The 25,828-nt window shown below is 45.9% G+C and overlaps 1 protein-coding gene across 1 annotated transcript in view; it reads left to right on the top strand.

Moving 5' to 3' along the window:
- The window catches only part of LOC119182683 (uncharacterized), a 35,316-nt gene that overhangs the window by 5,991 nt on the left and 3,497 nt on the right, over nt 1-25,828 (top strand). The window contains exons 2-8 of the mRNA XM_075887947.1: nt 12,680-12,816; nt 13,380-13,568; nt 17,927-18,091; nt 18,733-18,948; nt 19,198-19,470; nt 23,840-24,010; nt 24,749-24,976. Coding sequence (XP_075744062.1) covers nt 12,680-12,816; nt 13,380-13,568; nt 17,927-18,091; nt 18,733-18,948; nt 19,198-19,470; nt 23,840-24,010; nt 24,749-24,976 — 1,379 coding nt within the window. The remainder of the gene's footprint in view (nt 1-12,679; nt 12,817-13,379; nt 13,569-17,926; nt 18,092-18,732; nt 18,949-19,197; nt 19,471-23,839; nt 24,011-24,748; nt 24,977-25,828) is intronic.

The following is a 25,828-nucleotide window of genomic DNA, read 5'->3' as shown; positions in this document are numbered from 1 at the left end:
CACGTTCCGTAATGCCAAATTTGGTATATGTGAAGCTAGCGAAGCGGCCGCCAGCGCATCATTAGCGTGGCATGTAGTCATGTTACATAACACTTATCTCACGATTTACATGTTTGCAGCAGTAACATACCTTCGTCGTTCAATAACGTACCGTAATACCAAATTTCGTATAAGTGGAGCTAGCGAAACGGCCACCAGTGTATCATGAGCGTGATATGTAGTCATGTTGTTATATGACCCGCGTGTCAAGAGTTTCATGTTACCGTCTGTCGCTTGCATTCGCCATGCAATCATATCATATCATACCAGTTTTGCAACATGCCATGGGAACTAAACAACCGCAAGAACAGCAAGACCATGAAATGGTAATCATGACATTCATGACATACATGTCATAATTTTCATGCTATGACCAGTCTAGTATGCTCGTCATACGGTCATGTTATGTCGTACAAACTTTGGTGTCGATGCCATTATCGAAATGGCCAGGAGAGCTAAAGATCATAGGCGAATAGATAGATAGATAGATAGATAGATAGATAGATAGATAGATAGATAGATAGATAGATAGATAGATAGATAGATAGATAGATAGATAGATAGATAGATAGATACGCTCAAAGTCGCCGACGTTCGCTAAGAAATGCTTCGCATTTAAAAGGTACCACCCATCTCATGGCCACTCCGCCTCGGCATACTATATATTGCACCCGGTTCCTGAGGAACAGTTAACCAACCAACCAAAGAAAGCAGCCCAGCTTCGCACTTCCTCCAGGCTAAACGCCTGAAGGAAGTGTGAAGTACAAAGGAGGTGTATATGATGATGGTGATCTTCGCGACACGGTGAAGCTGCCTTTTTCAAGACTTTAGTCTTTCTTGGGACCTTCGACGCAAAACTTTTGGTCTGTCTGTCTGTCTGTCTGTCTGCCTGTCTGTTGGTCTGTCTGTCTGCCTGCCTGTCTGTCTGTCTGTCTGTCTGTCTACAATTGTGTGTTTGTCCGCCCTTAACGGTACTGGATACTTTGGTGGTGGTGGTGGTTGTGGTGGTGGTGGTGGTGTTGCAGCAGGCGGGGTTAGCCTGGCCTGCATGGCCGGCAATTGTTCCGCCTGAGCATCTCCTGAATTTGGAAAATGTCACCACGTGTCAGACAAGCCAGTGTCCCGCAGGAAGACCAACAAAAGTCGTTGCACGTTCCTCCTAGTTGCCGCGGGTCCTTCAGGAAAGATGACGTCATCAACTGTCCGGTGCCTATGACAGCCGTTTCGCAAGGTGCGGATCATCGCTGCTCTTTGCACATCAAACTGTGGGCAAAGCCAAATGAAATGTTCAATATCCCCGGTGTCACCACAGAAGGCACAGAACAGAGAAGCGTATCTCCCAATCTTGAATGACCAGGCCGGGGTGTATGCGGAGCCGGTTTTAATGCGGTACGACAGCGTCGCTTCTTCACGAGAAAGTCCATGAATTACACATGCTTGGTGGGGAAACTTGTAGATCGCCTTGAAATGATTGCGTATCACATCTTTGTTGTTCTGGTAAGTCTTGGGAGTTCTTTCTTTTGGAAACGATGTACGTGCTTCGCATGCAAGGGCATCAGCCTTTTCATTGCCCTCATTGCCAACGTGCGATGGGATCCACTGAAACTTTATATTAAAACTCTTGCCATTTAGGTGTTTGATTAGTGCCAGAGATTGCCTTGTGAACTTTTCTCTAGGTAGGCCACGATGCAGTCTTTGTAGCGCGGATTTGGAGTCCGTCAGCACTACAACATCTCGTGCAGAAAAGGATCGCAATTTTCGCAAAGCCGCCGTGATTGCACCGCTTTCTACCATTGTGGTCGAAACCACGCGATCCAGGCGGCCCGACGATGACACGCCCAGGCAGGGTATGCAGAAAGCCGCTGCGCAGCTATCCGTCTGTGTGCACACTGATCCGTCGGTGTACACTTGTAGGTGGCCGCGGTACATGGTGCTCAAGTGGTCCAGCGCAAGAAACTTTGCTTCCGCGGCTTGAATGGTGCGCTTCGCTGGTAGATTGGGTACGCTGAAATTGCACGCAACATCCACAAAAGACCATGGTGGGTCCATAGGGCGCAGTTTAGGCAGTTTTAAGCCTAAATTTTGAAATGTGTTTAGTGCCGCGTTGAAATGTGAGCCAGTTCTTGCTCTTAGCCACCGGAGAAGCGCTGTGCCTGCGAAGGACTCGCCCAGTCTTGACAGCTGCGTCAATAAGGCCTCAGACGCCAAAAGGCGGAGCGGAAGAGACTCGGCTTCATTGGTGACCTTCGTGTTTCAAGCCGCCTGAGGGACTCCCATCGCCAAGCGAAGACCCTTTCTGTGCATTGCCTCTAGGCGTTCAAACTGGCTTGGTGATGGTGATATCAGGGGCAGCTGATAAAGAATGCGGCTTGTTATAAGCGCATCATTCAATTTGAGCAAGAACAAAGGATTGTTGGCCCAACGGACCCCTGCCATGCGACGAAGAGCGTTGATCCTTTGCACTGATGCAGTGACTATACCATCAACCGCACGTCGCCATAATAGCTTGTTGTCGATGGTAATGCCCAGGAAACGGAGACTTGTTGCACAACGAATAGAGTGGCCTCGAATATTCAGTGACAGACGTGTTGACTTCCGTCGCGCTATCGGGAAGAGCATGAAGGCCGATTTTTCCGCTGATAAAGATAGGCCAAGTGTCATTAAGTGACGCTCAATGAATGAAATAGCGCTCTGTGCTATCCGGGCCAAACGTTTGTGCTGGTACCCTGAGATCAAATGCACATGTCATCGGCGTAGATGGATATTTTAACTGCTTTCAGAGCTAAGTGCAGAGTGTCGGGAAGGCTGGCCATGGAAGCGTTAAAAAGCAAGGGAGATGGAACACTTCCTTGAGGGACGCCGAGGGAAACGCGTCTCTCTTCGCTCGTTACATTTCCAAGCTTAACACGGACACAGCGGTCTCTGAGAAATTCATGTATGAACCAAAGAGCATTTCCCGACACACCCATGGCTTGAAGCCCGTTCACGATGCCTGCCTGAAGCACACAATCTTATGCCTTGGCACGTACATGAAGACGGCTAGTGTCGAGAGTCCGCTGACGCGGTGGTGCTCGATGTGGCTTAATAGGTCCAAAACACTGTCCTGGGCACTCAGTCGTGGGCGAAATCCGGTCATACACGATGGCAATTGTCTTCCTTGTTCAAGGTACCAAGTTAATCTTGTACATATTAATCTTTCCAACAACTTAGATACGCATGATGTAAGAGATACCGGTCGATATGACGCGAGGCTCGCAGGATTCTTTCCGGACTTTAGGACTGGCACCACCCATGCTGTCTTCCAAACAAATGGGATCTCTCCCGTGCTCCAAACATGATTAAGTAAGTGCAAAAGGGCCCTTTTACGCTCATATTGTAGATTTGTCAGCATTTGATTGCTGATCAAATCAGGACCCTCGGCACAGCGTCTTCTTAATTTGCTAAGTGCGATATCCTGCTCTCGGAAGGTGAATGGCGTATCCCTCGTGTGAAAAAACTGGGGTGACAGAGGAATCGCCGCTCCTGCTGATCTACCAGATATGTACACGTCTGCGAAATCCTCTGCAAGGGTTTGCAAATCTATCCCTTGTTTCAAAGAGAGTGCTTCAAATAGCCTGTGTGTTCGGATCTTCCCAGAAAGACTATTTATTACTGCCCATATCTTTATCAAGGGCGTAAACGTTGATAAACTCTCACAGAAAGCGGCCCAGTGATTTCATCCTAACTTTTTTGTATGGCGACGAATCGCAGCGTTTATCCTGTTATATTCGGTTTTCGCAGACGGGTTTCGTTTTGTTCTCATTATTTTTCACTCCGCCTGTCTACGTGCTGCGCAGAGGTTCTTCAATTTTAAGTCAGGAGCAGGAAAATGGTCGGGCAGTTTCAGCAATGAAGTTGCTGATCGCTTGCTTTGCAGCATATCTGCGGACAGCTCACCGGTGGATTTGTCCAACACTTCTCTGTAGGTGTCCCAGCGTGTTACAATGCAGAATTGTCAACCAGCAGTTCGAAATCCCTGGATATTGGTGAAGATGGGGAAATGGTCGCTGCCCATTTTGTCTGGAGCCATGGTCGATGATACCAGAAGGTCCGTGGAGTGAAAAGACAAGGTCTATTGCACTCCATGAATCTGGTGGCCTGAAAAATGTAGGTTTACCATCATTTGCCACACATAAGTCGGAAGCATCCGCAGCTGCTAGAACTTCCTTGCCTCGAAAACCTACACTCTTATCTCCCCAGAGTGGATGGTGCGCGTTAAAATCACCACAGATTATTCGAGGAGCGGGACATCGAGTGCAAAGGTCCTTTAGGAAAGTCTCCATAGAGACCTTTTTTCGTGGGCTTATGTACACCGATACCACACTCAGTTTTCGGTATCCCAGGCACACTTGCACAGCAGCGACTTCCAGTGAGTTGAAACAGAGGTCTTGCACTGGTAAGGCGACGTGAGGTATTTCCCGCCGTATGTATATCATTGCGCTTCCATTTGTAAACGACGTTATGCTCGGGTTGCCGTGTCGGGTGTACCCTGGGAGCGTCCTTGCATTCAGTAGACCTTCTTCGGAGAGGGCTAGAATTGGTATTGGAATGTTGCGCAGGAAAAGGTTGAGTTCGCACAGGCGTTCTAGAAGACCGGCGCAGTTCCATTGCATTATTAAGGGCACTTTTGAAGGACGAAATAGACCAGGTGGACAAGACATTGCCATTACTCTACTGTGTGTTTGTAGAAGCAGAGCAAAGTAACACTGACTCTAGAGTCAGGACTGCTTCCAACATATCCTTCGTGTAACTCGCAGGCATCTTAGCGACGTGTGAACGTAGTGCGGTGAACAGAGCGCGAATAACGTGCTCGAGGTTTTCTTGCTGTTGGCTTCCAGATGGTACTTGAGGTGGGCTCAGTGCATCAGCGTAGGTGCGCTTGGCGGACTCTATTGTGATACATTTCTCACCAGCATTTAGCACTTGCGTTGACTCAGTACCAGCTCTTGTCAGATTTAGGCGCGGAAAATTCCCTGCGTACTCGTTATCCGAACCGCCATGTTGTGGCGCGCCGGACGTCTTCGTTGTGAGCGATGGTTCGTTCACAGACTTCGGGCCGAGGACAAACGTCTTATTTCTTCGCTGCGCAGCTGTTCGTGCTGGACATCGGCCGTAGCTAGCTGGGTGGTCGCCGCCACAGTTTGCATGCACAAGTTTTTCTTTACTTGTACCCGTCTTAAAGTCATGTGGCCCCCCACAGCGCTTACACCTTTGTTCCCCACGACAGTGCTTAGCAACATGTCCAAAACGCTGACATTTAAAACAGCGTGGTGGCGTCTCCACGTATTCTACCAGCTCGTGTCTGGTGAAGCCAAGGTTGATCTTCTCTGGACCTTCCGAATTGGGAGCGAATGTGAGAACCACAGAGTCAGTGCGCCTTGACTACCATTCGGAGGATGAGGTTTGGACCCGTCGTATGATTCTTCTTGCGAGGTATACTCCCTGAGGTCTCAGGTAGGTTAACAGCTCTTCGTCCGAGTACCATCTTGGGACCCCTTTTATAATGCATGTATTTTTCAAGTAGCTGTGTGGTACACGGGCAGATGTGGCAAGACCGCAGATAGTGTTGGTCTCTAGAAGCATATTAGCTTGGTGTTCTGTCTCTATATCTAAGAGCAGGGCTCCCTGTGCTGTGAAACGGCTCTTAACTGGGGCTTAACCGAGAATCGTTTTATATTCCGAGTAAGGTCAATAGGATTCACTTTCCTCAAGTTAGCTCCTTCGTATGTTGGAGCAATTAACACAGGAATGCCCACCGTCCTGTCTTTGCGATTTCTCACAAGGCGGAAACGACCTTCGTCCATGTCTAGATCTGTGAGGTTCGCCCGGTTGTGGTCCCCGACGACAGTTGATTCGTCCTCTGATTCAACGCTGTGTTGTCGCTTGCAGTCAGGTATGCTTGAGCAAACCAGCTGGTGCTTCTGACCTGGTGTCACACATTGGGAGGTCATGGCGGCGCTCTCCCTGATGCTTGTTTCGTTTCTTCTAGCACCTTTCGACGCGGCGGGCTGCACGGCACCCGTCGGTCGCCGATACGGCAAATACCTTTTCGAGTAGTCCGACGTCTTGAGCAGTGCTGAGCCGTAATATAAAGAAAAATAAACGATAAATGCAGACAGAGCTATTTAGCCAAGCAGCAACAGCTTCGTCGTCTTCTTCCTCCTACTGGGTACTTTGAACGGCACCAGTCGATACGCCCAACGGCCAACCCCATCTGCAGCACCCACCAATGTTGCTCACGATTCAGCGTTCATACTTGTGCGATTTTCAATTAAAAAGCAATTCTTGCGCATATCTAAGGCACCATACCAATACGTATATATTCTGTATGTGCGTGTTTTACAAGAAAAAGCATGCATAAGTAATTTTAAGGGCCGTAGCGTTTATCACGCTGTGCTGACCATGCAAAGCTTGCACAAAAGGCGAGTGTTTCGAACGCTTTGCTAAGGCGACACGGTAGTGGCACCTACCCGTCACCTTGCGTTCTACACCTTATTACCTCTGAGACGGGCGCACACGTCTCAGAGCCGTGCGTTTTGTTTTCCAAGAAAACTGCTAGATAGCGCTCATGTCTCACGTGTGACGTGACTGCTGCTAATGGGGATCGCAGCGTGCGCGTTACCTAAAAGCCGAATGCTCCTGTCTCTCATTCCCCCTTAGCAGCCATTAACATGTGCACTGAGCACTATCTTTTATTGTTCAACAACGCACAGAAGAAATATCTCACCGGAACCAACTTGGAGGTCAAAATCTTAAGGACCGCTATTTCGGGTATGTGCCACTAGCGGTTACGTACTACGAGGGATGCACAAGCCACGCCATAAGGAGCTTCGCCCCTAAAAAAGGGAGACGCAGTGTTGTCTGGGTAACGCATCGGCGCGAAATGCAGCATGTCTCGTTTCGCGCCGACGGACGCTGGTCGCGCCTGGCGTCAGACTACAGAGTGCTCGCGTTTTGCTTACGTAACGTTGCTGTGCCCAGCGTTCACACGTGTGAACGCTACATTAGAGTATATTGGGCCCTTCATGATGCGCTCGCAGTCGTTTTGCCAGCTCCACAAATACCAAATTCGGTGTTACGGGACGTCATTAGATGACGAAAGATATGGCTGGTGCAAACATATAACATTACACGCGTGTCATGTAAGAACATGACAACATACCACGCTCATAGCGTGCTTGTGGCAGATTTGCTAGCTCCACATGTACTAAATTTGGCATCACATGACGTAAATAGATAACGAAGGAAAATGACACATCCAAATATGATAATCATGACACGGAAGTCACGTATGGCATCATTTGCCTCCCCCTCGTAACATAGTGCAGGTTTTAAAGTGGAATATTACATTTCTAATTCCTGCTTCGCATAACATCGATTTCCACTGTACGTGGGATCTGCTTTTTTTTTATTTTTAGGGGCGAAGCGCATTATAGCGGCACCTGTTCGTCCATCGTAGCCGTAGTCGTAGTGTGTATCCAGTCTTACGCTTTGACCTCCAAGGTGGTGCCGGTGGGAGATTTCTCCTATGCGTTGTTAACAATAAAAAAATCGCAGTGTGCACGTCAACTAAAAGCCGAATTCTCCTCTCTCACATTCCCTATTAGCAGCCATTGGTATGATCCAGTAGGAAACGTTAGTAGAAGTAGAAGTGTTAAAAGCCGGCTTCTGCTGTCTCTCATTCCCAGTAGCAGCCATTGTTTACCTCCAAGGTAGTGTCTGGTGAGATTTCTCCTGTGCGTGATTAAACAATAAAAAATTTTTGTTCAAAATACCGCTGATTGAATAAATAAACCAATGAAAGACGCCAGATGTTTTCTAAAAGCAAAACAAAAAGACGCCAGATGTTTCTAAGGCAAAACAAAAAGAAGACGCCAGCTGCCTAACGAATGACGGCAGGTGTTTTCTAAAGCAATGGTTTTATAATTAAAACCATATCGATACAGCTTTGTAGTTGCCGATGCTCGGTGCCGTCGGTGTGTGCTCGTATGGATAAGGACGCCGAAAGGCGGGTGCGCAGGGCAGCGGCGGCACGCGCTCGCAGACAGGACCCTGAAGTGAGAGCACGCGAGGCAAAAGCGCACCGGGAAGCTGCGCGACGTCGCCGCCAAGATCCTCCTGTACGGGAACAAGAAGCCCCATCAGAATGCAGCGTCGGCAAAATCCCGCCGTGCGTGAACAAGAAGCTGCAGCGACACGTCAGCGTCGGCAAGATACTTCCGTACGGGAACGAGAGGCCGAGGCAGCACGTCAACATCGCGAAGCAGATCTTGAAAACCTTCGACATTGGGAAGCGGCGAGGAAGCGCGCATATTGCCAGGCGAATTAACGGCAGATAATTTCATGGTATTACTTCCAGGGGCTTCGCGCAATCTTATCATCATTCACCTCATGGATCCACCGTCAATTTTAGGGGCGAAGCTCCTTATAGCGGCACCCGTTGGTCCTTCGTAGTCGTAGTCGTAGTCGTAGTGTGTAACCAGTCTTACGTTTTGACCTGCAAGGTGTTGCCGGTGGGAGATTTCTCCTGTGCGTTGTTGAACAATTGAAAATTTATAGCGTGCGCGTTAACTAAAACCCGAATTCTCCTGTCTCTAAGGACCCATTAGCCGCCATTCCCCATTAGCCCATTAGCCGCCCCATTCCCCATTAGCCATTCCCCATTAGCCGCCTTTGGTATGTACATTGAGCACTATCTGACAAGAAAGGGTTGCTACGTTATACTCGCCGGGCGTAACAACCTTGGTTTTAGAAATGTTTAGCGAGCGTTGGGCCGCAGTGCCATGAATACAGTGAACTAGTACATACAATGAAGTCGAGCTGGTGAATGGTGGGATGTAGACACGAGGCGCAAGCTGTAAGCAAGTGCGCGTGTGCGACCTCTTGTTTAGTCCTTGGAATGTCCGCTGGATGGCGGTGCTTCCATATCGGGAATATATGATGAAAAGATGCGAGATGGTGGTACTTGGAGTGTTGAATAGATGTACGAATGGACACACAGACAGATGCATGGACAGACTCATGGATGGCTGCAGCGAAAGATAGACGCATGAACGGATGCAAGGGTAGATGCATGGACGAACGCAGGGACGGACGCACAGATGAACCTGCGGACGCACGAACAGACGCAGGCACGGATGGGCGAATGGACGCACGGACGGTCACACGGACGGACGCATGGACGGACGGATGCTTCGCCCACTCTCCATCATTCACTCCGTCGATATGCTGCCAATTTTTTTCTCATCTGTTTTTCTTTGCGTCTTTGTTGCCTTTGTTTATCTCTGTTTCTGTCTCTCTCTATCTCTAAGTCCTGCCTTCTCTCCCTTCCTGCCCCGCCGCGGTGGTCAAGTGGCTAAGGTACTCGGCTGCCGACCCGCAGGTCGCGGAATCGAATCCCGGCCGTGCCGGCTGCATTTCCGATAGAGGCGGAAATGTCGTAGGGGCCGTGTGCTCAGATTTGGGTGCACGTTGAAGAACCCCAGGTGGTCGAAATTTCTGGAGCCCTCCACTACGGCGTCTCTCATAATCATATGGTGGTTTTGGGACATTAAACCCTACGTATCAATTTTTTCCCTTTCTGTCTCTTTCTCTCGCTTTCTCTTTGTTTCTGTCTTTGTCTCTAGTTCTTTCGGCTGTCGCTTCTCGCTATTTGTGCCTTTCGCCTTTCTATTTTATGCATTGTTCTCTTCCTGGCTCCTCACCCTGACTCTCCCTCCTCCTCGCTATTCCTGGAAATGCGGTATGGTATTCCTGGTATTCCTGGTAATGCGTGAGACATGCGTCGTCATGGTGCCGGAGCAGAAGGCGTGTTTATCCACTCCTGGTTAGGCTCTACCACGAGTACAACAGAGAACAGCAGACAAGATCAAGAAAAAAGCACAGGCACACATAGGCTAATCTTAATATTTCGGAATATGAATGAATTACAAAAAACTGATGTACGAGTTCCGTAGAGCACAATCAAGATCAATGAACGGAGTAGAAATCTGTGCACGCTTATGCTGTGCTCTACCAGCGTGCCTGATATCCAATGGTTTCAGACGCTCGCCTAGAGATCATGGGGCCGTGCGTGCTCAAAGACGATGATGATGATGATGATGATGATGACCTAAAAGCACCGCTCACACGCACTCTGGGGGATAGGCCAAGAAACGAGTAATCAGCTAGAGGGGATCACATGGTCGATCTCGTTCTTCTTCTGCTTCTCCTCTTCTCATGGCTCATACCCAATGCAGGGAATTCGCAGTGTTAGGTGAATTTTTCAGGAGCGAAGCATCTTATGGCGTAGGTCGCGTCGCTCTTTCGTATGTATGTATGTATGTATGTATGTATGTATGTATGTATGTATGTATGTATGTATGTATGTATGTATGTATGTGTGTGTGTATGTATGTATGTATGTATGTATGTATGTATGTATGTATGTATGTATGTATGTATGTATGTATGTATGTATGTATGTATGTATGTATGTATGTATGTATGTATGTATGTATGTATGTAGTGGTGACACACACTTGCTCTAAGCGGGTATTTGCCACAGAGGTTGCGAGATGGAAGATGGTGGTACTTGGAGTGTTTACTAGATGGACGCATGGACGGACACATGGACAGACAGATGGACGCATGCATTGACGCGCAGATGGTTGCGTGGACGGATGGAAGCAAGAACAAACGGATGGACGGAAGCACGGACGGGCTGATGGACGCTTCGCCCCACTCTGTGGATATGCTGTGCTTTTTTTTTTTCAGTGTTTTTTCGCAACTTTTCTTCGAATCTCGTTCCACACAAAATTCAGCCCCCAGAATTTCTTCTTTTCTTTGTCTTCATTGCCATCTTTTCTCTTTCTTCCTCTGTACTGGTTGTTTCGCCCAAGAGAGTGATTGCACCGCGTGCTCAAGAAATCGGTGCACGTGTTCTGGGAGCGAAGCAGTAGAAGAAAATCACGACGATGAAGAACAGAACGAGAAGAGCACGTGCTAGTTCATAATAATAATAGCATTCTGTTTCAGACCCACAAAATATGCCCAAAAAACCTCTGCTTTTAAAATTATATTTAAATTTATATAAGTTATCAGCCCAAGTGTTTCACTAGTGTGAAGACAGATAACCAGAGAAGCAAGCGGCTTCGGCTTCGCGTTCAGAGGCATGTAAGGATCATATAGCCCCGAGCACTGAAATTCTTAATGCTTCAAACTGCTCCGAAACTCCCATCGACATCACCAGCACAGCCACTGCATGTGCATAATAGGCGCGCACTCAGGAAGAAAAAGAAGCGTGGGTGCACAAGTGAGGTCTCGATTCTTGGGTTCTATCCTGTGGAAGAAGGCATATCACTTGGGACTACGTGAACTAAGCCGTCTATCTGCGGGACAATGGACAATTCAGCCGCCCATGTAAGCAGTTTTCTTCTTATGCCCTAGTAACAAGGGCATGATTAACTGAATGGTGTTCTACCTTGGTTATCTGGACGCAGTATGACGCCGTGACATGGTGCAAAGAAAAATGTAATTGCGGCAATATTGCAGCTTTCCGCTAATTACGAAGACACGCCAAATCTTTCAGAACTTTGGTGGGTCTAACTGCATTAATGCATTTATTTGCCTTGTCTGGCAAGCTTGTAGCTTATCTCGTCACCAACATGTCTTGTAGAATCTGTGTAGTGTGAAACAAAGGTTAGGTTGACACCCTTGAAGGTCGGCCTGACAACCCGGGTCTCATTTTTGAAAACGGACTACTTTGCCGTCTTAAAACATGACGGCTTAACTTTATATTACGGAAGGGAATGCAAGTGTTTGTGACACAATACGCGAACAGCGCTGCTCATACATTATGCAATCTCGAAGAGAACAGTTGCGTGGAGCGTCTCTAGCTACTGCGTAACGGTGAAATCGACTCTTAATACAATAAGCGTGAACAGTACGGTGACTACAGTGGCCAACCAAAATGTTTTAGACAGCATTGTGGAATTCCACCACCTTGAAAAGCCACTCATCAGCAGCAAACGCAAATTTTTTTGTAGAATGAACACTGAAGTCATCTAAAATTAAACACGCCTTGCCAGAGCTTTACAAAACATTTTGCATATACAGTTCTAGCCTTTCTCTAAGTAACAATGTAATATTTTCAGCTAATGAATTGAAGCTATAAAGCTAAGAAATTTATTTCTAGGGCTGCAAAATTTCAACCTAAACACAGCCTGCAACAAGGAACGCTGCACCTACAAATTCAATTTTATACGAGGTAAGGCAAGCGCCTAAGTTCTGTAGAATCCAACTCGGCTTGACAAAACACCTTCGCACGCGCACACGCACACACACATGACTGTATGTGTGTGATGTGCGCGCGTGCCCGAGTTCTCAGGAGCTTCTGCTAGCTCTAATTCACGAGCGAATAATGAACTAAATTACCATTTATTTCATTTTTTCCACGGCTGGATAAAGAATCATTGAACTTCTCGTTTTCTGAAGGGAAATCCACCACCCTGTGTGCTCAGGCCGCCAAAACAGTCGTCGCCGTCAACTGTACCGGGAACTTCCACTTCCGGAATCACGACGCAACTTGCCAAACCTCCTGCGGCGCGCCTGTGCCATTTAGTTCGCAGGTCCGAGTATGACGGCTATGGGTTTAAACTGATTCCGGCCACGCAGGGCTATCTTCCACGGGTATCAGCCGTAGAACCCGGAAGCCCAGCTGAGGCCACTGGCCTGCGATCCAATGACACTGTCGTTGAGGTGAGACGCCACTTTGTCCTTCTCGACGTTAGATGTAGACTCAAGGAATATTTTTACCACAGAGCACCCAAAAGCGTGTGTCTAAATGTTTCACCTGAACCTTATCAGTGGTCACGTCTGGTGCCATATTTATTAATATTGTTCAACGAAAGTACTCAAACGCAAACAGCTTTGAATAAGAGAATAGGTCATTGCGTGTCCGAAAGCACATGTCTTGCCCGTGCTCTTTTGTTGACCGGTTTGAGTTCTTCCCTACACATAGTTGCTTAGTGTTCTTACTCTGTGTGCTGAAGTCCTGAAGATGTTTATTGTCTTCAAATATGACAAGGCTAATTTTTGACATCCAACTTTTAAATGATTAAAAAATGTATACAACAGCCAGAAGCAAAGAAAACTTCTGTTAATAAGTACCGTGGTATGTCCTTTCATAAAGATTTCTACAAGGTTTACTAAGATCAAGATTGAACATGTCAAAAGCTTACGCGCTCGTGGAGTAACACTGCCTACGGTGAATTCATGCGTTAGAGTTCACCTGTATTTTGTGCCACGCATCTACCAAGCAGGTAAATGGGGTGATCTTGGATGGCCTCGGACATGAAGATGTGGTGCAGCTGGTCAAGTCCACACCTAATGAAGCTCGACTTTTGGTCGTAGACGACGAAACAGCTGCCTGGTACAAGAGGCGCGGCATCGCCCTCCGCGGCGACAACCTCAACGTCGTTCGCACGAGCTCCAAAAAGTCATCGATGAAGGTTCGCTCGAAGGGCAGAACGACATCCGGGAGCATAAATTGGTCATCAGGAAGCCTGACATCAAGCGTAAGCGTTCCATGTCTGACCGGGCAAGTTTATGTCCCCAAGTGCGCTGACCAGTAATTGTAGTGACCAATAGGGCGCTGACTGTCAATCAAAGAACAGTGAGTCAGATAAATAGAGCCGGCGATCTTGAATGCTCGCTTTGAAACGTAAATTTCAAGAATATCATCCAAATTAATGATGGAACTTTCGTAGATCTTACAGAAGGCGAAATCATATCTGTTTCATGTGGCCTTTTAAAAGCCTCCAGTAAGTGCGTTAACCTGCTACTTATCATTGTTGCGGTTCAGCTTTCCTAAACCACACGAAGATTATGAAAGACGTCGTAGCAGATGCTTCTGAAAATTTCGACCACATAGATTTTTCTAACGTACACCTAAGTTCTATACCGGCCTCTAGCCTTCCCGCCTCTACCTAGAGTGCGCCTCGCATGCCCAATATTCATCCCAACAACCTTCAGGTCACCAGTTAAGCACCATAACACCACCATGGTCGTTGGCGCGTAAGCTTGTAACGTTTAGTAAGCGCTAAAACAAACACCATTCAGAGCAACTAAATGTCAACCTGCTGTTGTGTGCAGGTCATCCAGGCTCTGATATACGAACAAGAGACAGCTTTGATGCTCCGCTATAGTAGAGTACTTGTAAAGCGTTTTCACGTTTTCCAAGCGATTTTCCGGCAGTTGTAAGTGAAGTGCTCATCATCAATTTTTGAGCACACCTACATAGGGTTCTTGCAGCGTTCAATTGTAAGTGTTCGAATTGCGCACATTTTTTTCGCTTGCATATTCGTGCTCAATCCTACCACGTATCGACTTCTGTATTTAAATTATCGTTCACAGACGGACATTTCAAAGCTATATGTAGACAGCAACCTCCAAACAACTTTTTCTTTAGAATTACTAAGCTTCGTTTCGATAAATATATAACCTCCAAACAACTTTTTTTTTAGAATTACTAAGCTTCGTTTCGATAAATCCAGAAAACATCAGTATATTCATGTGCCATAGAAGATGCTGCAAACGCACAGTGTTTATTCAAAAGGAGGCTAAGCAGACAGGCTAGAGGCTTACACTGCACAGTTGTATATTAACCTTTATTAGCTAAATAGCGCTCCTATAGGCCGTATTTCTTCATAAAAGATTGCGCTTTCTCTTAAAAAATTGATTGTACCGCATGTTTTCCTAAACGAATACTAAAACTCGCCTATGGAATCAAGCTATCAAGGCATCATGATGTCCGCCATCTCTGCGACCTAGGAATAGACAGTGTGCGATAATCTGCAAGTTGGCTTTCCTGTATGGCTTGTTTTCCAACCAAGAACTCTCGTTCACAGACTGCTTTTCTCGCTCATTGTGCAGCGAAGGCACGCGAGCACGCAAGTACACCAAAATGTCACCTCCTCGAATTCCAGCGAGGCACGCGAGCACGCGACTACATCACAATGAGCGAGAAAAGCAGTCTGTGAACGAGAGTTTTTTGGTTGAAAAAAAAAAACCTTCAAGGAAAGGCGTTTTGCAGATTATTGCAAACAGCCCATTGTGAAGCTTTGTGGTAAGGAATTCTGTGACAGATAGGCAGACCTTCGCGCACTTCCATAAAAATGACAAAATTAAAAAAATAAGTCACAGCTGTGCCGCAAAGCCAAAGCAATGAACACGGCAGCAACAATTTGAAAGGTCGCGCGCCGAATGGAAACGCGCCCCGCGTTTCTCGCGCACAAATTACGCATGAAACGTACTCACAGGTACGGATGCACGCGAATAAGCGTCTCATTTATTACTTCGCTGAGTCTGAAAATCGCGCGCTTTTCGCGAACGGAGACTGCTATGATTGCAGTGACGTTTGCGTGCCCGGTAACTACAGTGAAATTCGAGGCCAGCCAAGGCGTACGATCTTCCCCTCCTCGCCACTGCGAGATAAGGGCGCGCGAGGGAGCGTAGCTCTCCTTTTCTAAGCCAGGCAAAGTACGCGTAGGAGATTAGAGTGGGCCCTGCTGCGCGATGTGGCGACGTGCGTTCATTGCGCCATCTTTCTGGTAATGCTGAAAACACAGCAGCGGTAAGTGGTAGATATAAATTGCTTGCCGTTTGAACGGTTCAGAACGTTCTCCAGGGTGGCTCAGTCGTTAACGTCTCGCTTTCACGGCGCAGAGGTCCCACGTTCGATTCTGCGTGCCGGAGTGCTTTTTCCTGGATCTTTAGCGGCGAAGCTCCTTAAGGTGTAGGCTGTGCGTCCCCTGTATGTACTACCTCTCGTTTAGTTCTTGCAGTGTTCATTAGATGGCGGCACTTGTAGCTGCTGATGAAAAGGCGCAAAATGTTATAAACTAGACGCCGGTAGTTGTTGTTGATGATGGAAGATGTGAGATGTTATAAAGTAGGAATCATGTCACATATGGCGCGTGTCATTGGTGGAAGGCAAACGTTCGATTTCGTGCGGTGACGTATGCTAGGGAGAGCGTTGCAATAAAATCTAGTGGGCAAAATGTACGGAGGATTCATAATTTACCAGGTTTACCTCCGGAGCTTCGCCCACTCATCATCATTCACTTCGTGGATAAGGCGGCACTTTTTTCTTTTTTGCATTTTCATATATATAGATAAGTATGCATATACGGTACAAGACATGGACGCCGACGCTGGCGACAAAATACAGCCACGAGTGTCCATATAACTGCTATCGCAATAAAAGAGAAGTGGCAAGACATAAGTCTAAGTCGAGATCAACCTCGCAATAAGGCAACAGTATAATTTAACGTGAACACAGCTATCCACTGTACCCACTGATTTTTTGTTCTTCCCAAGCCACAGGAAGCGTGTCATAACCACCCCTAATTTACTCTAATTGAAAGTCTACGGCAAATGCAAGAACGTTTCAAACGTGAAAATTATGGTATAGAAGGCAATAGTACCCAGCTGTTCCCTTTGTTTAAATTAATAAATATATGAGCTTATGTGATTTAGCGTAGCTGAATTCGAAAAAGCGCCTTTATTTTACTTTATTGAAAGACTACGGCAAGTACAAGCCCGATTCAAGACTCAAATTTATTGTATAGAAGGTAATTGTAGCACGCTATTCCTGTGTATTTAGAAAAAGTTGTGTGCTTAATTTTGTGTGCTTTAATTTGTTTAGAAAAAGTTGTGTGCTTAATTAAAAGTTGTGTCCCGTGGGCTTAATTTTAGCGCGTCCTAGGCATCAAACAAAGGTAATTGTAGCCAGCTGTTTCTTCTATTTAAATTAATAAACATATGAGATGATGTGACTCAGCGGAGCTGAATTCGAAAACCCAGAAATTCTAGTTAATAACTTGAATACGTGCTCTAATTATATTTCTATATTTGAAGCAGCTGACCGATCGCAAGGCCTTTTAGTTTCACTGATGTACGGGGTTCCAAATAACGTCTGCTACACTTGTTGACACTGTTTATTGGAAGTGAAATAGAGAAAGTACTTTATAAAATAAGACAATGGGAACGAGAGAAATTGTGGAATGAAGTTTGTTTTCAGCTCATGCCTAGAAAATATTTTCTTGTGTTTATTACAGCATTTTTAGATATCTTACTCTAAAACGGGGAAAAACTCATCAGGTCTCGCGCATCGGAGAGGTAATTTATTGCAACACATTGACCAAGTAACAGCTTATGCCATATTTGTGTTTTTTTTGGACCAAATGTTAGCAGACGTATTGATGAAATTGCATAAATTGAGTAGTTGTGCGTATATCGCGGGCTCACAAAGCTGGTACATTGATCTATTAAGTTGAGGGTAGATGTTGGTATAACATCACGTTGGCTTTCACGTTAAAGCGCAGACGTCGCGTTTATCACGAAGATTCGCACATCATGGTGTGATGATACGCATATGGTCTGGTCTAGGGGTTTTAATATGGAAAGTAACTGTCAAGATAGATAGATAGATAGATAGATAGATAGATAGATAGATAGATAGATAGATAGATAGATAGATAGATAGATAGATAGATAGATAGATAGATAGATAGATAGATAGATAGATAGATAGATAGATAGATAGATAGATAGACAGACAGACAGACAGACAGACAGACAGACAAATAGATAGATAGATAGATAGATAGATAGATAGATAGATAGATAGATAGATAGATAGATAGATAGATAGATAGATAGATAGATAGATAGATAGTATGCTACAAAAAGCCCAAGTGCTTCTGGTTCACCAAGAAATGCCTAGTATTTAAAACGATGTTGTGTACCGACATCCTTTTTCAAGCACTATTTTTTTTCACTTCACTAGCCTTCGTTATATACACAGGAGCTTGCGGGGGGTCTTCGCTTGTGCTACCTGCGCAAGTGGCCGGACTATGAGGGGTACGGCTTCAGTCTCCGAGAAGACGAAGAGAACTTCTTCATCACGGCCGTAGTCCCCGACAGCCCCGCCGAGCTTGGTGGACTTCGCAATGATGACAGGCTCATCGAAGTATGCCTACGAGAGATCACGTGGCTTTCTTTCACGGGTCGCCACCTGTGTCTTTTGGGTTTACTGTATATGTTGTCGCGCGTTGCATGACGTACAGATTCCCTCCCATGGCAAGCCTCCTGATTGTCTTGGAAAACTTTTTACGTAAATCATGTAAGGTGCCTATAGTGCGTGGACTTACAGTGAAGGATAGTATTGATGAAAACAATGTTTTAGAGAAAGACGCCTAGTAATACGAAACTTGTTGGAGAACAGATAGGCATAGCTATAAGCTCGCAAACAGCAATAATAGTCTCGAATGCTCCTGATTAAAAAGCTTCGCATGGAATAATTGGGCTGCACTCCTGTTCCCCCTAGAAGGTTTCCCGCTCGGCCAATGTTTAAAGTGCGATTTCTATCACGGTAAGAGATAACACATAGATAACACACTTGCTGGATAAAGGTAAGGCTTGTTCGAAGATGTGCATGGGTTATATAAATTATTAGTCACACTTTGAGCTTAACACGTTAAAGCATGCACTAACAAATATGTGGGAAGGCAAGCGTTTAGCAAAACCGAAGTCCCCATGCTAGTCCTATAATACAGAGCTGTAAATATTGCGAGGTTATTGTTTGCCCCCATGTACTTTGCAACTGTGCAGGTGAACGCGGTATCAGTGGAAAACAGGAGCTACCAGGAAATAATGTGGCGCATAGGCAAGGAACCGGACCAAGTAGACTTGCTGGTCATCGACCGTGAGACAGACGAGGCCTTCGCGAGCCGCCACCAGAAGCCCAGTGGTCAGGCGGACGGTGTCCTGAGGCGCTGGACACCAGCCCGACGACCTCGGTTAACTTTTATGAAAACGAATAAACAGGTATGGCAAGTCATTATTAATATTCCACAGTGATTTGCTTTTCCAATAAATTATATTTATGGTTAACTGAGACATAACAGTAGCTGTACGTAAGTCACAGTTTCAGTGCTGAGCCTCGTGATTTAAGTTCCGACTGTTGCCATGAATCACCTTTTGATACATAGTAACCAAGTGGGCTCATATAAGTTATCCTCGTAGCATTTATTTTATGGCTTCCATCTCTATATATCCTTTTTTTTTCAATTCCAGACGCCCAAAGTGGAAGCCGCAGGCACTGGGGGAATTGTGGTTCCCCACGCCATCGAATCGACGAATGAAGCTGAACATTACAAGGCTATCAGCGAAGAAGACCTTGTCGTGAAGGAAGGCGTGGCCAAACATCATTGGCGACCACATCTTCCTGCCACCCAGTCCATGTTCCTGAACTGCGCCAGTCCCATTCCCACCCCGAGAAAGGACAACACCATTAACAGCGGATACTCGTCCATCAGCGTCGGGTCATCGGAAACCATGTCACCTGCTGTTAGTACTCTGATCTATTTTTAATAATATTAGTTGTTGCACTCTACAGGCATTTGTTAAGATAAAAGCCTTGTGTGCCCCGAGCAAACATCTCCGAACCAGCTGCCACTTTTTTACGGCGTTTCAGCGACTAGAAAAAAAACATCGTTGTTCCCTCCACCATAGGAGCGTTTGTATAAGATAAAAGCGAACCATGTTGTCACAAGAGCACAATTTATTGCTGAATATGCTACGCTGTGATGTATGAGAACATGCACAGTATCTATTGGCTTTTGCCAGCTATTGGACCATTTGTGGTAAATAACGGTGACGCCTTGGAGCATCTACACCCCAATGACTAGGGCCAAATATCATGGCTCCACCCTTGTGTTAACTGAAGTAGACAAAATACATGACAACTATATATGTGCAGGCGTACACACCTTAATAAATAATACGCCCTATTCTGCACAAAGGTGGCATCAGCAACCACATAACACTGGTACTCGCCTTTCGCTCATTAGAAGCGTCGTATTTTGACAAAGGTAACGCGAAGGATTCCGCCCCTGAATAATGGTGTAACCAGCCCATCCGCTCATGCATATGCCCCGCAAGATTTTACGAATGCGATGCAGAGTTCGTAGCTCAAGCCTTGAATGCGTGAAAGCGTTCCGCTTCAAGCTGGCGTTGGGCGCCTAGATGGTAGCGCTGTTTCATGACAAGTAACGCTTCCAGAACTTCTCGTCAAGGATCGTAAACGGTGACACCAGCTAACACCAGCCAGGCATGTTCATTGCGAAAGGGGGAACTTGTAAGAGGTGAAGGGCACGTCGGTGAACATGAGCATTGGTAGTGCAGTGGAAACCGCGACCGCCACCACTTGTCGCTGACCGAAGGCTTGTAGGATCGATAATCTTGTCATTCAAATGAAAGGAACTTTGTAGGTGAAAAGCACTTAAAGCGCGAAGATTGGCCACTGTTCGTTGTCACAGCTACATTATGTATGGCCACGCTCGAGTAACGTGTGCTATTGTCGAAACTTATGTAAGACACAGAAAAAGGTTAGACTCATAATAATCATTCCGACAGAATAATATAAAGCACCTGCAAGCAAAACCCTTTATACTACTGGGTGACTTCAACGTAGCTATTATGGACTTTAAGACCTTGCACCGTCCACTCGTCATGATTCACTTCGTGGGGATACTTCGATTTGTCTGCAATCTGTATTTCATTGACGCACTAGAGAGAAATAAACCAGTTACTTTTATTGCGAAAGCAATTATATTGTCACTCTCTGCTAGATTTTACCGCCGGCGTCGATGTCATGTACTGTATATGTATACGTATATATATATGGGAAAACGCAAGAAAGAAAAAAATCCAGAAAAAAAAACTCCGGCGCGCGAAATTGAATGTGAGATTCCTGCGTCGTGAAAGTGAGGCACTTACCACTAAGCCACCCCGGAGAACGTGCTTCACCGTTTAAACTGGAAGCTATTTATATCTACCACTTACCGCTGCTGTGTTTTTGGCATTACCAGAAAGATGTCGCAACGAGTGCACATCGCCACATCGCACAGCGGCGCCCGCTCTAATCTCCAACGCGTACTTTGCTCGGCTTACAGAAAGGGAGCTACCATCCCTCGCGCGCCCTTATTTCGCGTTGGTGAGGAGGGGAGGATCGTACGCCTTGGCTGTCCTCGGGCTTTACGTGGAACGATTCTGCTGTAGTTACCGAGCGCACAAAGGTCACTGCAATCATTGCAGTCTCCGTTCGCGAAAAGCGCGTGCTTTTTAGACTCGGCGAAGTAACAAAGGAGGCGCTTATTCGCGTGCATCCGTACCTGTGAGTACGTTTCGTGCGTAATTTGTGCGCGAAAAACGCGGAGCACCTTTCAATATGCTTTCCATTCTGCGCGTGACCTTTCAAATTGCTGCTATCGCGTTCATTGTTTCGCCTTTGCGGCAAAGCTATGAATTTTCATGGTAACCGGGAACATGAAGCACCTACAATTTAATACAGAAAAAAGCTGATTTTCTCTCCAGAACAGCTCTCTCGGTATGACTTGTGCGTTCATTTAGTGTTCGCTTCGCTTGGTTTACTTTCGCCAACGAAGTAACACAGAAAGGGCGTGCTACGCAACCATCTTGGTAGGAAGCGCAGCCACTATTACACAAAACACACGACACAAGCGCCTAACTTCAACTAAACGTTTATTGCAAACGTCGAGTTTATAAAGGAGGAGAAAGAGACAATAATAATAATAATAATAATAATAATAATAATAATAATAATAAAAGGCAGACCAACAAAAACGACACGTGCCAGTCCCGTACATTACTTATCTGTTTTTATCTGTCAAACCATCCAAAAAACAAAGTTCTTTCCGCATGAGCGAGATAGAGGGGGCACTAACACACTGAAAATCATCACGTGTAATTTCCGAAGCTTCTACTATCAAACAGGTTAATAAATCTCTGTCCCGATTTACACGCAAGTATTATCAAAATACGGCACACAACAGCACTCCTTACAGTGGATCGCCAAGTGACCATCGGTACCCTTTTGCACTTTCCTGTCGTGCTCTTTTAACCTCTCATTTATGCATCTTTCAGTTGTTCCCGCATAAACAAGACCACATGACAAGGGCACTCTGTAAACAACCGATAGTGCACACTCAACTTATTTATTGCGATGCTTAATTTGGCATCCTCTTTTTTCTTTCGAAACAGGGCACTGTTTGAGTGTGGGAACAGAATGAGAATAGTAAGGAATAGGAGTTAATGGAGAGTACCTTAGTAACCTGCGCTTCGCCGATAACACTGCATTGCTGATTAACTCAGGGGACTAATTGCAACTCATGATTACGGAGTTAGACAAGGAGAGCACACAGGTGGGTCTTAAAATTATTCTGCAGAAAATGAAAGTATAGTACAACAACCTCGGAAAAAAGCAGCGCTTCGAGATAGGTAATAGTGCACTTCAAGTTGTAAAAGACTATGTCTACTTAGTGCAGGTAATAGCCGCGGAGTCGAACCACGAGACTGAAGTAACTAGAAGAATAAGAATGGGGTGGAGCACATTTGACAAGCGCTTTCAAATTAGGATAAGTAGATTGCCACTTTTTCTCAAGAGGAAGGTATATAACAGCTGTGTCTCGCTGGTACTTAGCTACAGAGAAAAAACTTGGAGACTTACAAAAAGGGTTCAGCTTAAATTCAAGGCGACGCAGCGAGCAATGGAAAGAAAAATGGTAGGTGTAACCACAAGAGGCAAGAAGAGAAAATAGTGGATTAAAGAACAAACGGGGGTTGAGGATATTATAGTTGAAATTAAGAAGAGGAAATGGACATGGACCGGGCATGTGGCACGTAGACAGGATAACCGCTGGTCATTAAGGGTAACTAACTGGATTCTCAGAGAAGGCAAGTGGGTTAGGGGGAGACAGAAGGTTAGGTGGGCAGGTGAGATTAAGAAGTTTGCGGGTATAAATTGGCAGCAGCAAGCACAGGACCGGGTTAACTGGCGGAACATAAGAGAGGCATTTGCCCTGCAGTATACGTAGCCAGGCTGATGATGATGATGAATGTACGGGACAGGCGCATGTGCTTTTTATTGATCTGCCTTTTATTATTATTATTTTCTCTTTCACCCCTTTATAAACTCTCACGTTTGCAAAAAACGTTTAGTTGAAGTTAAGCGCACTTGTTTTGTGTTCTGTGTAATAGGGGCGGCGCTCCCCACCAAGATGGACTCATACCAACTGGTTCGATACAATTGTTTATTGTGCTACGCAAGACGCTCAGCGAGGACTGCAATGTACTGGAATGGTATTCTAGTACAGTATAGCTAGGGCCTACTAGGTTTTGTCAAAAACTGGAGAAGTAAGTGACAGGAAAGCAGGCTCTTCAAGCATCAAATGCTGGGTACCACGAGTAGAACGCCTCACCAGTTTCTGAAAGAATGTCTCAGTCTTTAATATATCGGCATGCAAGCTTTCGTTGGCAAATCCTCTTAAGAATAGTGTAAGCGATACTAGTAAATACCTATTTCCTCGCAGAGCTGTGTTCCTTCAAGTTTTCCATTTTAGCAACACTGTCAAACATAACGCATCAGAACCACCTAGACCCTGTTTCTTCGTTCATTTTGCTATAGGCAACGACTACGCAAATGTGCTAGTAGCAGAGTGGGGAAAATTACTCGCATAATAAACAGAATCATTTAGCGCTGGCTGTTTTCAGGTAGCTTCTCCGACTGCCTTAACGAAACGAAAAATCGGCTCAAGCCACCTGTACAGCTGCCGTGCAAACGACACGACACGGACAACAATGGCGTGAAGCTCGTATGTGTTTCACCGTATTTAACACCACCTGCACCAACTTGCAGGAATCTGCGGATGGGCTTCGTCTCTGCCACTTGTCCAAGTGGCCAAACTTCGAAGGCTACGGATTCGCCTTGAAAGCCGAGAGGCTTCGAGATGGCCAGTTCGTTGCACACGTCGACCTCGGCAGCCCAGCCCATCTGGGTGGGCTGCGGAAAAGGGACAGGATAGTCGAGGTAACCTTTTCTTATTATATTTGAGGAGTACAGACTAACATTCTAATGAAATGTCGTTTCAATGCTGCTAAATTGGTTAACGTAATGTATTACAGTCCTGAGTACCTTTCACACGAACGCTCCACCACGTGTCCCGTTGCACTTTTATTGACGCTGACACCACGTGCGTTTGGGTTCTGCTGCCAAGATGCTAACCATACATGCCGACATGCTATCCAAGCCTACCGAGGTATTATCAAGGCAAAAGCGCCCAGCACTTCGCAGCTGGCATCAATCAAACAAGGCCTGGCAACGCATCAAAGTGTTCGTGTTAAAGGTGCTGACGGCTGTACGTTAAGACAAGAATGGAAAGTATCAAGTTGGACACAATAATTGTAGAAGAGTCAAGTGCCGGCTTGCAGTATCTACACATAAGCATCTCAAGAAACCTTCGCCCGCATATCTTGCATCATGATACAAAAGCGATCTACCTGTTACCACCCCTACCTGTTTCTGATTAAGTGGCAGTTTCTGCACCATGATTCTGAAGCATGTAAAAGAGCGTAAAAGACAAACAAGATGAAAATACGAGTGCACAGGAAGAAGACTACACAGGTGCTGCAGAGCATGGTTCTACCTACTAATACATCCTGTGTCCAACTTTGTCCTCGTTTTTTTTCTTTTTGGCGCTGCTTTACGATGCTGTACTGACTAGTTAAGCCTCCTGTACTAAAGTAGGTCAGCACGTTGTCCGCGCAGGTGAATGGCGAATCGGTAGAGGGCGCCAGCTATCGGGATGTCGTGAACCGTATCAAGCTGGATCCTGGCAAGGTCGCCCTTCTCGTCATCGACCGCGAGACTGACGAAGCATTCGCTCATCAGAACCGGACTCCCAACAGCCGAGACGACTGCGTGGTTGAATGCAGGACACCACCTGTGCAGCCACCGCCGTATGCCACAGCTTCAGGCTCGAGAAACCATGTTCTGGTACGTGTCCTGTGTTTTCTTTGTTAAAGCTTGAGACGCTAGATAAATAGAATTGGACGAAGCAACTTGAGCGTCATGTTTTGAGTAACTGAGATAGCCGTTACATAAAATTTATCTCTGCGCGCACATTTATTAACGGGAAAATTGTAGCTGCCTCACTAAAGACAAAAAGTGGCTGTTGGCATCCGCATCAACATGCTTTTAAACGATGGAACTGAAAATCAACCGGCGCGCCTTCTGGCATCTAACGTAAATTAATGAATAAAACATTTTTATTGAGTTCAAGTGGAAAATTGACAATAACCATACTTTAACTTCGGGTAATTAGGTTGTAATAGAACGTAAAGAGCCCTAGAAGTATAGGAAAGCAATCGGTGTTAAATATGTAGTAATTAACAGTATTTGGCAGTGACGTATAGTTATGTAAAGTATGTTCGAGCGTTTGAAAGTAAATGCAAGACCACGTAGAAAGAATAAAGACCTTTAAAATATTCAGCCGTAATGACTGCCGCTGTCAAGCTGTCTTCACCTGTCAGTCTTCACATAGTCACGTAGCGCGACCTCTTTCACGTTACGTGCAAATACATCTATTTGTTAGTAGGAAAACCATGGTGCTGCATGTAGCAGACATCTGTAAGCGCAAGATCACGTCAGTCGCAGAAAAGATCATCTTGAAGTCTTGTAGAGATTAGCAAGATTATACATCCTCCGAGACGACTTCTATGTGCCCGCTCTTCTCTGAAGGTATAGCTTTTTTTTTACGTATTATTTGGATGCATCTACTAGCTTCGTCTAAGCTGCACCACCAGAGCAGCCACACATGATGCCACTCTATCTATGCACACATCTTAA

Source organism: Rhipicephalus microplus, chromosome 3, assembly GCF_043290135.1.
Source record: "Rhipicephalus microplus isolate Deutch F79 chromosome 3, USDA_Rmic, whole genome shotgun sequence".
NCBI lineage: Eukaryota > Metazoa > Arthropoda > Arachnida > Ixodida > Ixodidae > Rhipicephalus > Rhipicephalus microplus.
This window is presented reverse-complemented; position numbering and strand designations above follow the sequence as displayed.